The 13,699-nt window shown below is 38.2% G+C and overlaps 1 protein-coding gene across 1 annotated transcript in view; it reads left to right on the forward strand.

Moving 5' to 3' along the window:
- The window catches only part of MED14 (mediator complex subunit 14), a 54,905-nt gene that overhangs the window by 19,756 nt on the left and 21,450 nt on the right, over positions 1-13,699 (forward strand). Inside the window, exons 7-15 of the mRNA XM_009318909.1 lie at positions 3,920-4,025; positions 4,698-4,871; positions 5,635-5,764; positions 7,488-7,616; positions 7,981-8,088; positions 8,937-9,069; positions 9,627-9,777; positions 12,389-12,500; positions 13,143-13,268. Coding sequence (XP_009317184.1) covers positions 3,920-4,025; positions 4,698-4,871; positions 5,635-5,764; positions 7,488-7,616; positions 7,981-8,088; positions 8,937-9,069; positions 9,627-9,777; positions 12,389-12,500; positions 13,143-13,268 — 1,169 coding nt within the window. The remainder of the gene's footprint in view (positions 1-3,919; positions 4,026-4,697; positions 4,872-5,634; positions 5,765-7,487; positions 7,617-7,980; positions 8,089-8,936; positions 9,070-9,626; positions 9,778-12,388; positions 12,501-13,142; positions 13,269-13,699) is intronic.

The raw sequence follows: 13,699 nt of genomic DNA on the forward strand, positions 1-13,699 counted from the left end.
CTTCCAAGAACTACATAAACATACTGTTTTCCTAAAAACAGGCAGTTTTCCTACTGGTTTTGCAGTAGTTAGTGAACAAGACTGTTACTTCTCAAACTTGCAGCAAACACTCTATCATCTACACAAGATTAAAAAAAAAAAAGGCATTCAGAACTGTTGTAAAAACATGTTATTCGTGACTTCAACAATAGTGCAATTACACACCTAATTTTTGTGAAACATTGAATTCCATTCTGTTCTAATAACAAAATGACTGTTATGTCACTCCTTTCATAGACACAGATAATAGTTCCGGTTGGAATGGTACTTTGGAGATAGCTGGTCCAACCCTCTGCTTGAAGTAAAAGACAGTTTCAGAGTTTGGTTCAGGTTGCTCAGCGTCATATTCAGTTGGGTTTTAAATATCCAAGGATAGAAATCCTGCAACCTTTCTGGGCAACCTTCTTCAGTCTTTGACCGCCTCTCTGTGTGTTTCTTCATTTATTTTCCTAACGTCTAACTAGTTTTTCACTGTTTTAGTTTGTGGCTGTTGTCCCTCAGCCTTTTGCACTTTTGAGAAGAGTCTGGTTCCATCTTCTCTACAACACCCCTTTAGATATTTGAAGACGGCAGTAGGATCTCACCATAGCCTTCTCTTCTTAAGCATAAGCAAACACAGCTTCCTCAGCACCTCCTTATATGTCACGTGTTCCAGCCCCTAACCCACTTCTGTACGGCAGTACCTTTCTTGGTTAGGGAGTCTAAAACTGGACATAGTGCTTCAGATGCAGTCTCACAAATGCTGACTCAAGGTGAATAATGCCTTTCCTTGACCTAGGCTGCGCCGGTGCGAATAAAGCCTGTCACTGTTGCAAGGGCACATTGCTGATGCCTGTCCACCGGGACTCCCAGGTCCACTTCTGCAGAGCCACTGCCCAGCTGCTGCTTAGTACCCAGCCTGTGCTGTTACATTAGAGTGTTTGGTTCCAGATGCAGGACTTGGCATGTGGTTTTGCTGAACTTCATGAGGTTCCTGTCAACCAGTTCCTCCAGCCAGCTGAGGTCCCTCTGTTTGCTCCTATCAGTTTGGCACCACCTGCAAATTTTCAGAGAGTGCATTCCTTCACATCATGCAGGTTGTTGATGGGGGAGTTAAACTGTATTGGCCCCAGTATTGACCCTTAAGGAACACCACTAGTAACCAGCATTAAAGAAATCCAACTGGTAGCCAGTCACAGCCTTTTATTTCTGGCAGTGCAGCCAGTTTTTCACCTACCTTGTAGTCAGTCCACTTACCCATGCCATATCTCACCAGCTTGACTGCAAGGATACTATGGGAGATCTTGTCAAAAGCTGATGGCATGTCAGTGTAAATGCATCTTCTTTTCTCCCCTTGATCACAGAGCTGTTCATCCTGTAGAAGGCAATTGCGTTGATCAGGGGTGGTTTGCCCTTGGCAAATCTGTGATGGCTGTTCCCAGGCTACTTTCATGTTCGTTATTTATCTGGATGTAGCTTCTGGAAAGATTTGTTCTCTGAATTTTCTTCTTAACTGAGCTTAGGCCAACTGGTTTGTAGGTCCCTAGATCCTTCCTGAAGAAGGGCATGATGTTTGCCTTCTTCCAGTCATCAAGACCTTTGATCACTATGGCCTTTTGAAAATGATAGAGAGCAATTTTACAATGGCATGAGTCAGCTCCCTCAGCACCCTTGGATGCATCCCATCCACTCCAATGGACTTTTGTGTGTCAAGCTTGCTTAAGTGGTCCTTAACTTGGTATTCTTCTACTGTAGCTAATGCTTCGCTCCCCCAGACTCAGCCACTAGTTTGAAGGATCTAAAACCCCTGAGATCGGAACTTACCAGTAAAGACCAAGGTAAAAAATGCATTGAGTACTGTGGTCATTGGAAAGCTTTTTAATGTGCTGTGCTTTGCTTTTATAGGCCTTGTAAACGTACTCTTTCCTTAAGTTTCATCTTCCTTGAATAAAAATTTTTGTGCAGCCCAGCATAAGGTCCTGTACCTATAATGAAGGACAAAGGAACACAGCAAAATTGAAAGACTTTGGGTTCGTAGTAGAGAAGTAGATGGATGTGAATTGCCAAAGCAGTCGTCATTCAGGGATGGTGGTGGTGGTTCTGGAAGCAGGATTCTGTCAAGTAGAAGTAACAAGTCTTCTGTATCTTCATACATGTGGTATTAGTGGAACAGTTACCACGTACTGTACAACAGTACCACTACCACAGAATAGTGTGTCTAGTTTTAGCAATAATTTTCATTATTAAATTGCTGTCCTCCTTTCTGTTTCTTGGGGGGTCTGGTGGGGAGGTTTGTCTACCTTTGATTTCCGGTCACAGAACATCAGTTTGAATTTTTCTTGCTTTCATGCTGTTTTCACCACAGAAGTTTGATTGACATAACTACTAGATTTTAGCAACTTTTATATGGAGTTTGTCTGAGAGATTACTGGCTTTCTAAAGTCTCACTGTAGACATCTTTCAAATCCCATAAAGTTTTTCTGAATCTTTCAAAATTCTCAACATCTTGTTTTCATAGTGTAGTTACTATTAGAGCAGTATGTACATATAGCGGCTTGTCCACCACTTGAAATCTTAATATCGGGCTGAATGCCATTCTAAAACATATGCCCTAGAACCCAGAGAAGTTATTGGCTTAATGCCCAAGTTTGTGGATGCGGTTTGTAGTGTTTAATGCAAGAAACTGAACCAGATGGTATTAGTTGTACTTCTGGCCTAAATGGTCAGCTGCTACAAGCAGATTATGCTTTATGTATTGCACAAAAGAGTTAACCTCATTACACCAACACTTTCAGCAGAAACAGGCTTGCTCTGTGAGTATGTGTTTTACAGATTAGGATCAGAAGGAGGTGCAACTTCTGTTTGGTAGAGGCCAATATCTGTTGCACTGATTAACGTTCTTTTTGTCCAAATGCTTTTGTTACTTTAGAAAACCGTATCAGGTTGAAACATAGTGGATTTTTTTTTTTTCAAAGTAACTAGAAAACCATGGTGAAATTAGTGAATTGAACGTGTAGAAAGGGAGGAAAACCTCTATAAACAGTAGATGAAATGGCATTTCAGAGTGTACGGTATTACAGATCTACACTGTGGATCTGCATGTCTTGTCTAATGTATCTACAATGTAGATCTGTAATGAAGGGGGAAAATCTGGGTGTGCTCCTATTACGTTCTCTTTTACGAAAAATAACTCTTAAGACATGCAAACATACACTGCCTCATTTTGACTATCTCATACGAAGCCCAGTGGGAGGAATATTGACTATCAGTAATTTCTCCTTATCCCAATTTCTTTGCAAGGTGGGAATGGGGAGGAGAGTAAAAGGATGGGGGGGGTTTGTGGTCTTCCCCACCACCACCCCCTTTCCTGGCAAAATGGTAGCATATTGTAACATACTGTGTAAAGAGGTCTTAAAATACTAGAGTGATACTTTGTTTAATATCTGTTTTGGGGGGGTTTTATAATTTTTTTGTGTGTGTGTTAGTGAATGTCAGTGTAATGTTACTGCCAGGTCCTGTAACCCTTAGGTATATTGCCTTGTGTACTTTAAACTTAATCATAAGCCCTGGGGAAATCCTGTAAAAGGTATAAAAATAATTCAGTTGAGTTCGCTATGGAATTGTTTCTCTTAAAATCAGTGATTGATTCATGTGAGTATGCTTTTTTGTTTGCCCAGACAGTCTTGGTTGGTTCGAATCCATGTATGTTGTTAGCATTTAGGTATTCAGAACAGTGACCTCTCTTTTTTTTCATGTTCTAATCAAACAAGCCATATATTAGTGATGCCTCCATTAACACAATTAGAAGTTATCTTTACAGCTTTTTTTATTGGCACAGAGTTAAATTGCAGCATTCTTATATATCTGAGCACTGGCTTAATGTACATTTGTTTTTTTCCAGAAAAATAGAAATAGTGCAGTTTGCAAGTCGCACGCGTCAACTGTTTGTTCGTTTGTTAGCCTTAGTCAAATGGGCTAATAATGCTGGAAAGGTGGAAAAATGTGCGGTAAGTTAGCAACAGAGTTTGGTATGAAATAATCTCTAAGTGATACAGGATTTTGGTACACCCTAGCTTCTCCTTAGTATAGAAGTTAAAAAAAAACAAGCCTATTTCATAGGCAAATGAATATTAAATTATAACCAATTTCTTCCTATTTAGAAATTGTATAATCTTGTCTTTTAATAGCTCATGTTCCCAAAAACTCATCAGTGGCAAAAAAAGAAAGGCTTGTCTCCACATAGTTTGAGGAGTGCTTTGGGGTTAGGTGATAGGACAGGGAAGATGGTGATCTCAGTGTGTTAGTTCTTATTATCGCTTTCATCCTGCTCTTGGTTAAATAAGAATAAAGTCCAGAATGTTGCAAAAAACAAGCCCCGAGTGATTGCAAACAAGTACGGTTACATTCCAGTAGCAAACATCAGATAAAGAGCTGTGAGGCTTTACAGATCCTCCACAGCATCAGAAATGGCATGCAGATTTAAAGCGTCCTTGCATACAAATGTAAGAAATGGCCAGAATATTCATTCTTTCTTTGTTTTATAGATGTGATCCCTTGAATTGGAAGTGACAGATAAAATCAGCTCAGTCATGTGCACTAGATGAACTGAATATAAAGGGGCATTGATTTGTGCGGTTTTTTGGACACATATCTTCCCCACCCCTCCTTGTCCTCTACAGATGATATCAAGTTTTTTAGATCAGCAAGCCATTCTGTTTGTGGACACTGCTGATCGTCTGGCATCGCTAGCTAGAGATGCTTTGGTTCACGCTCGTCTACCTAGTTTTGCTATCCCATATGCTATTGATGTTCTGACAACTGGATCGTACCCGCGTCTGCCTACCTGCATTAGGGTAAATAATGCTACTGTATGTCTGGGGGCGGGGGGGAGTCCCCGCTACGGTGTCACATGCATGTTAATGAAACTAATTGTCTATGTGCAAATGGAACTGTAGCTTAATACAGGCCTAGTGCCAAGTCTCTGTAGTGTCAGTTTCTCATGCAGAGCACTTCCTATTTGAACAAGTTATGCTTTCCCAGTAAAACGTTCTCTCCATTTAAGCTAGTTCTGCTCTAGTAGCAACTCTTCTTCCTTGGTTCTTTAAGTATTTGCACATGCTAAGCCACCATCCTAGAAAAATGAAGTGTGGAAAGGAGATATTGACATCTGTTGTTCTTAGAGGTTTTGCCTGTATTTGGAAATGTACTGAAATACTTACAGCTCTCTTTAATGCTGCTGCCTTTTCTTACTGATAAAATGCAGAATAACAGGATTTTGTGAAGTAATATAAACAGTAGTACCTGTGACTTAGATCTATAGCTACAGATAAGGATTGGCTTTCAAATCTTAGTATTTAAAAACAAGTTTAGCCTGATGTAAGGCCCTGAATTTATTTCATGATCCAAGTTGAGCAGTTTTATTCAGTGGTCAGTCTCGGGTAAAACGTAATCAACTAGAAAACAAATCTGAATGTAAGATACAAAACTTGGCTCCTGTGTAATGGCCTGTAGTATTTATATTTTCAGACTTCTAGTCTCGTTAATTTTCACCATTCCTACTGTCAATGTGTTACACATGATTGAGATACGTAGATTTGTTCGTGTTTATTTTAACAGGATAAAATAATCCCTCCTGACCCAATAACAAAAAGTGAGAAGCAAACTACGCTTCATCAGCTAAACCAGATTCTTCGACATCGACTAGTGACTACAGATCTCCCTCCACAGCTGGCAAATCTTACAGTTGGTAAGAACTGGAATTACTTTTTGAAGAATACGTTATTGCAGGCTGATTTAAAATTGTTGCTTTAGTGCTAAACCAAAGCTAAAAGATAGCTTAAGTGAGACTATTAGGCATGCTTAATCTATTAAGACTAGGATCCTGTCTCTGTATGACATCAAAATATGTCTTTTCCCCTTTTGAAAAATGAGAGCCCTGATAATATTGCTGAAATATTACTTATTTTCAAGAAGAAATCATGTGCAGGTAATGGCAAAAGGTTGTAGACATTGTCTTGTTCTTTCTGCAAATGTGTTATGAAAGAGTCTTAGGCCTAACAATGTAATTGCTTTACCTTAAGTTAATTTTAAAATGCAATTTAGTTAAACTGTTAGGCCTTTCTCTAGAAACTCTTTGAACTTTAGCTTAAACAAGTCACTCTAATGTTGCTTTTTTAATCTGTTTTGGTACTCATCTTCATGCATAGAATCTGTTCATATTTATGCGTGCCTTTTGTTCTGTGGCTCACTGCAGTGCTAGATCTTTTAATCTGTTTTCAGATCTCTATTTTCATTTAGCCCAAGTAGTGGTAGACATTAAGATGACCTTTTTACAGGAAAGATGGCTATAAACTGGACTAGGTTATTGCAGAATCACAGAGAATAGGACTGGAATGGACCTAGTCCATGCTTTTCACTAAGACAGGGTTAGCCATGTGTAAACCATACCCCACGGACCTAGATCAAAGATGTTTCTGAAAAATCTTAGTTTCCACTGGTCCCTGTGTGAATGCTTGCAATATCAGTGTTAGAGCCATTTTTGTCTAACGGACATATAAATGGATATATGTCTGAGCTCTTCAAATTTTTCAGTTAACTAAACATTTCAATGACTATTAGTTTCTATTTTGGGGTTTGGTTTGGTTTAAGAGCATATGTGGAATGCTTTTGAAAATGAAACTCCATGAGTTAAAACGGTTAAAATTTCTATAGGAATATTTCTGTATGTCTATAATTGTAAAGGTATATGGCATATTTTGTTAAGTGATTGAGAAGAAGGTTGACCCACAGTTTATAGTAAGGACTTGTACTAAATTGTTTGCTCTGCAGCTCATTCTCTTCATGACCTTGCTTACATAGTTTTGAGTCTTTGTTCCCAGTTCTTGAAACTGATACCAGTGTGAGGATATATATGTCAATTAGATAAATAGTGTACGTAATCTTTGCTTGTGTGCATATATATGAATTATGCAAAAGATTATCTTCCTCACGTGAAAATGGAGTTATAATATTTTAATGTTAAATAAATGGTTTGCAGTGAGATGTGTTTCCAGAACTAGATTTCAGCCTGGGCTGAGATCGCGTTCTGAACCTCTTTTGAATATTGCTTAAAGTATTCACTGTTGATATAGCAAAGGATTGGAAAAATTAAGCTAGAGGTTTTGTTTGTGTAACTTGTCAGGCTGGTAGTCAGCTCAATGTTACTCTGTATTATAGTAGCACAAGTGTTAACAAGTTGTCTTGACTAAAGCGCTGCTGTTCAGGACAGTTTGGGACGTCTGTCCATGCTGCTTATTGACACTGGTTCTGTTGCAGAAGCAACTGTGAAGCCTTAGGAGTTGCAAAGAAACATATGCAACAGAGCAGAAACTGTAGGGAAGTAATCCATTGTGAGTGCCAGGAGCTACCACACTGGTATTTTGAGGCATCTTAGGAGACTGAGTGAAATAAAACATTTTTTTCTTCCTTAGCCAATGGCCGTGTGAAGTTCCGAGTTGAGGGTGAGTTTGAGGCCACCTTGACAGTGATGGGTGATGACCCTGACATCCCTTGGCGCCTTCTCAAACTGGAAATTTTGGTTGAAGACAAGGAAACTGGTGGTAAAAAAAATCAAACCTTTACACTTTCTTTTTAACATGATATTCATCTCTGATGCCTTATAGGTCTTGTTTATACAGGGTCTTTTGCATATCCCAACTTAAGATAATGAAGCTGTATATACTTGTCCTGTTCTCACCTCGCTCTATGTGCTTTTGATACCTTAACAATGGTAGACTGTGACAGTGTAGTAGACTGAAATTTCCGGAGTAGACGAAGGATTTTGTTATTTTGTTAGAAATTCTGGTATGGAAATTGCTCAGTTCAGTTGTATCTTTTTTTTATTTTTAATTTGTTATCTTATTTAATTATTTTAAACATGTATTTTCCTGATGTCTAATGTGAATTATTTTTAATTCACGAAAGATGGTCGAGCCTTGGTTCACAGCATGCAGGTCAACTTCATCCATCAGTTGGTCCAGTCACGGTTGTTTGCTGATGAAAAGCCACTTCAGGACATGTACAGCTGTCTGCGTATCCTTCTGAAAGTTGCTTCTGAATAAGCTGTGTAATGTAGCCTTGCTCTTCCTAGTAGCTGGAGGTCAAGAAAGATGGATTCCCTATTAAGCTAGGGGGAAATGTCTGGATGTGGAGTAAAAATGATGGTCTTGGAAGCAGTTATTCTCACGTGCCAGCATGTAAAATTTGATTTTACACACTTAATCAGCAAAGGTAAAGGTGAGGTACTCAAGACAGCAGGTTGTGTGGTAAATCAGTGCAGCAGCAACTGGCTGCATGTGCTAATTCCAGAGATAGAATACAGTGCTGACTTGGAAGGTATGGGAGCTGACAGTTCTTACTACTAAGAACTGCAGTAAGGTGATGATGGTGTGTTAACTGTATTGCACCTGTGTGAATAATAAAATGGGATATAGCATCTGCAGGAAGTAGCGCAGTGACTTTCTACGTGCAAAGGGCAAATTGCTTGACAATGTGAAACTGTTTTCAGTGAAACAGCTTCTGCAGAAACAAATAGAATCATGTTATTTTAGGGTGACCATGGAAGATGGGGTTAGTGGTAACTATAGGGTGAATTGAATTTCTTTGTTAGTAATCTTCTTTTCCCTAAAAGATGATCAGGGTTAAAATCTATAAAAGAAAGCTATTGTGTCACTCTTGTCTAACACTCTGCCCTAGATAAGAGTTTTAAAAAAAGCAAAAGAAACTTTGAGAAATATTTGATGCTGTTTATATGTCTTTATCTCTGGATTAGTACATTACTGTGTTTTCAGACAGCATCTTCTCTGACTTTTGTGACAAGTGGATTTATGTAGTGTACAGATTCTTTGGGGGTCTTACATTTTCTTAACTCTGTTCGTTAGACTCCTTCTGCTTAGCACTTCAGTTGGAAGTCTTGCATTCACAAACACTAATGCTGATTCGAGAGCGCTGGGGTGACCTTGTGCAAGTGGAGCGATATCATGCAGGGAAATGTCTCTCGCTCTCTGTTTGGAAGTAAGTTAATTTTAAAAGGGCTCTTAACAAACAATAAATGAAATAATAGGAGGGTTTTCATTTACTAAGCTTGAGTCAGAATTTTCAGAATTGTACTTTCTTTTTGATGTGAGACTCCTAACTTCTTGTAATTAAGTACCTAAACATGTTGCTTGACTTTCAAAGAAGTGAGGGATGTACATTAATGTACAGGAGAACAATGGATACAGTCATAAATCAGCTCATATTTATGCGGATATCTGACTCAATGAATTAGACAATTCTTTGTCAGTCTTTCACTATATTTATTGCTCGACTTGCACTAGATAAAATTTAAAAAAGCAATCCAAGTGGTCTTCTGGTGCTGTGTTGAATTTGCAGCCATCTAAAACTTCTTTATGTAGTTATAGTTTACTAACCATTCTGCATTAAAATGTAAACTAAAACAAATGCTTTTTTTCAGTTCAGCTGACGTAATGTTATTTTTATGCAGAACTCTCAGAATCAAGGATTAGCTACTGAAAAGCATATTTTCTGCTATTCCAGTTACATGGTTTAATTATTCTCTTTATTTTAAGTCAACAGGTGCTTGGCAGGAAAACGGGGACCGCGTCTGTTCATAAGGTCACTATTAAAATTGATGAGACTGATGTCTCAAAACCCTTACAAATATCTCATGAGCCTCCACTGCCAGCCTGTGATTCCAAACTGATGGAAAGAGCCATGAAGGTAAAGGTTTACTTCACAGTAGGCATCTAGTTTTATAAATCAAAGTCTTAAAAATGCTTTGCATTGTCAGTTTGTTTCACTTAGAAACAGCTCTTTAAATAGAATCAAAGATTTCTAGTCAGCAGTTACTCTAGGTTGTGGTGTGTTTATGTTGGGACCTAAAATTGTTGTTACAAATTATTGGCCTTGACTTCATCTTAAAAATTACACTTACTTTACAGTGCATTATGTACGACTTGTGAGACAGAATGCTGAGGCTGGGGGGGAAACAACAGCGAAGTGTCAGTTACGTTTAGTGTTTGGCTTGGAATGCTTTAGAGAGAGCCAGTTCTTCCCTTTCCTGTCTTGGAGATGCTGTGTAAACTTCCTCTGAAAATCAGCGTCCCCATGTTGGTTGAGTTCGCTACCCAGCAGTGCTATTCACTTCAGAAAATCTTACATTATGATTTGGAAATCTTGTGCAAAAGAGCTAATGTGGTTTACTTGTTACAAGTGTTAGGTGAAGCTTGGTTTTACATTATCACTGACCAGATTATGTCATGTGGCCTATTTGAATGTGCCTTTGTATTATTCAAATTCCCATATGTTGAAGTGGGATTGTTGAAATGATCCAAAATGGGTAACTGCAGTCAACTTCCTGCTCGGATTAAGGCTTCACTGGTGATAATTCTAGATCTTGGTTAATGATATCTAAGGGAAACTGCATTCTAGGTTTTATAATAAGTCTTCTGTAAGTTCCTCGGCAAGTCTGGCTGTGATATATCAGGATGTGCGTTTGTCACTACTTCTTACAGTGTTTGGGTTTTTTAAGAGAGTTAATGAACTGGAGTGAATGGTGTAGTTTTCAAACTTTCAGTACAGTTTTTCCACAGGGAGAAACTCTCCAGCTCAGATTCTTCACCTGTCTTACAGAACCTTCTACTGATGATAGCCTTCACCTACTGTACATACTTGGTATCTGAGCCTCTTGGCCCATCTTGTTTACCAAGTCTGACAGACAAGTCTCTATATGGTGAATGTCAAGAACTTCATATGTCTGGGCAACAGAGGAATGTGGGAAACTTAGTGGAGCATAGTAGCCTTGTACTCTATTTCCATAGTAGAAATTCTACTATTAGTATAGTAAATATATACTAAATTCACTCATTTAATAGCCTCAATTAACATATTTAGGCTACTAAATGTACAGTTAATTTAGTGAAGGTATTGTATTTATGCCTAAATCCAGGAAAATGTGCTTTATCTAGAACGTCTGCTGAAGTTCCACTGGAGCTGATGCAACCTAACCTCACTGAATCAGGTCTACAGACTGTAGATTAAGATACGAGGCCACTGTAAATTTGAGATTTATCAAAGTTAACACTGACTCCCTTTATAACTACTTGCTCTGAGCTTAAAAAATTTATCAGCTATGGTATATACACTGCTGTTCTAGTGTTTGAATAATGATCTTGGCTGTAATGACGTAGATAGCACACTGTGTTTCTGTTTATTTAAGATACTATATAAAACAGTGGCACGAACAAATATGTTTGTCTAAGCAGGTTATTATACATTAACCTACTGAAAATTTGATGTAGCTATAGAACCTGTAGTCACTTGTTTGTGAGGAAGATTTAACTCATAGCAGCTGCTGAGTTGAAATGCTTTTGTGGATGGATAAACACTTGATTTTTAAGGCCTTGTCTTGGAAAGCTAGTCTTTAGGGGAAGGTCATTCTGGTATATACGGAGGCATGTACTGAAATTCTGTATAATTCTGTTCTGGTATAAACCTCTTCTGCATTTATCTCTTATGCTAGAAGAAAATTTGAGTTTAATTCACCTTGAACAGTTTTCCAAGCAGTGTGAGGTTAACTAGAAAAAGGTTTTGCAGTAATCTGTAGCTTTGCTTATGCAAAATATGTAAATAATATGACTGTAATGTGAATGGATATAAATGTGAATGTTTTAATTTAGGTTGCACAAATAAGCTACAGTTAATATAAGTGGTGGCATAAGCTTCAGCACTGGCAGTGCAACAAGCCTCTAGGTACTCCTGGGTTCAGTAGGGTTGCTCATAGTCACTGTCTGCCACTGCACCTTCACTGACTGCATTGTTGCCCCGTTAGCAGGACTAGAACTAGTGTGTTGTATTTCATGCTAGAGCTACATATGTGTTTGTGTAGAGGTAACCATATTCTAATACAGTGTTGTTTTGGGGGGGGTTGTGGTTTGTTGTGGGTTTTTTTTTTTCCTTAGCTTAACTTAGTTATAAACGGGTGCATGCTAAACTGGAAAACAGTCTGGCCTTGATCCAGAACAGGTATGTCTGCACAGGGAGTGGAAACAGCATAGTCTGTGAAACTCCTTTTCTTTTACTTTTTTTTTTTTTAATCTTCTCTCAAAAACCCTCCCACTGCTTGCTGCACAGACAGGATCTTATGTTAGTTTGTTGTATTTTATAGTAATCCAAACACTCAAGTTAATAGTTTGCTTGGTTCGCCACAGTTCTGGGCAAATTTTTTCTTAAGTGATTGTTTTATTAAGTTATGTAGCTTTGTTCCAGTGTGCTAATGCATAAAGTCTACACATCGAATTTGAACTTGCTCAAGTACATTCCTTTTTTACAGATTGACCACCTGTCAATAGAAAAACTCCTAATAGACAGTGTCCATGCAAGATCTCATCAAAAACTCCAGGAGCTGAAAGCCATTCTTAAGAGCTACAATGTTAATGACAATTGTATGTGTTTTCTACTGAAGTTTATTTCCAGTTAATTTCCATTTGTGCCTAGGAATGGTTTCCTTTTTTCTTGGTGTTTCTTGTTTTCATTAGTTTAAATAAAAAATATGAAAAAATAAAGGGAGATGTGTTCAGAATTAACAAGACAGCTTTAAATTATTCTGCATTGATAACTGTAAAATATTTATACCTCTAAATGTAGTATAATAGATGGAGCTGGTAGAACATTGTAGTCTGGGTTGAAGGGTTAAAAGTTGCCTATTGTAAAACTTGTACGTGTTCAGAATTGAAAGCAAATCCTCCACTGTCTTGAGCTGGCTTTGGATGAGACTTTGCTTAAACTGTTGTTGAAACTGTTGGGATTCAAATTGAGCTTATAATCATGAAGCAGTGAGTTAAAAGATACTCAAGGATTAATAATCTCTTTCAAATTTGGCTCGTCTTTTCTCGTTGGTTTGTTAGTAGCACTGTTTTCACAGAGAAGTTCTTACATTCAATTCCCTTTTTATGTTAACAGTATAATAATGTGCAAGTGAAGATTGCTTCTATAAAAACAAACGGGTTTTGTAATTATAATGGGCTAAGTTTTAATATGATGAGCTTGAGTTTTGTGTCAAATTATTAACATCAATTTTTGTTTAGCATTCATTGAGACGGCTCTTCCAACTCTTGTAATTCCGATTTTGGAACCATGTGGTCGATCAGAGTGCCTACATGTATTTGTTGATCTCCACTCTGGAATGTTTCAACTGATGCTGTATGGCGTTGGTAAGTAGGTGCAAAACCAGTTTGTATTTAATATCTTGCAAGAGTCCTGCATTATGAGGTAATTTTGTGTGAACAATTCTGTCAAATCTGTGAAGTTCTATGAGTAAATAAGGGTAATGCGAACGAACATCACACTTGGGTCATCATCTAGGTATTTGCATTTGAGGAACAGAGAAATGGATCTTTGTGCTTAAGAGTCACAGTTCAGTTAGGTATATTTTAAGAGGACAACAGGCTAAATATTGTTAGGCATTATTGCAATGCATGTTCTTTAAGAGTCATGGTTCCTGGGTTCTGCTGTTAATGGATGCACTCATTTCATATGGACCTGACTGAGAATTGTATTTGTCGTGGTTTAACCTCAGTTGGCAACTGAGCACCACACAGCCGCTTGCTTGCTCCCCCCACCCTGGTGGGATGGGGGAGAGAAT

The sequence above is a fragment of the Pygoscelis adeliae genome, unplaced genomic scaffold, assembly GCF_000699105.1.
Source record: "Pygoscelis adeliae isolate BGI_AS28 unplaced genomic scaffold, ASM69910v1 Scaffold92, whole genome shotgun sequence".
Classification (NCBI taxonomy): domain Eukaryota; kingdom Metazoa; phylum Chordata; class Aves; order Sphenisciformes; family Spheniscidae; genus Pygoscelis; species Pygoscelis adeliae.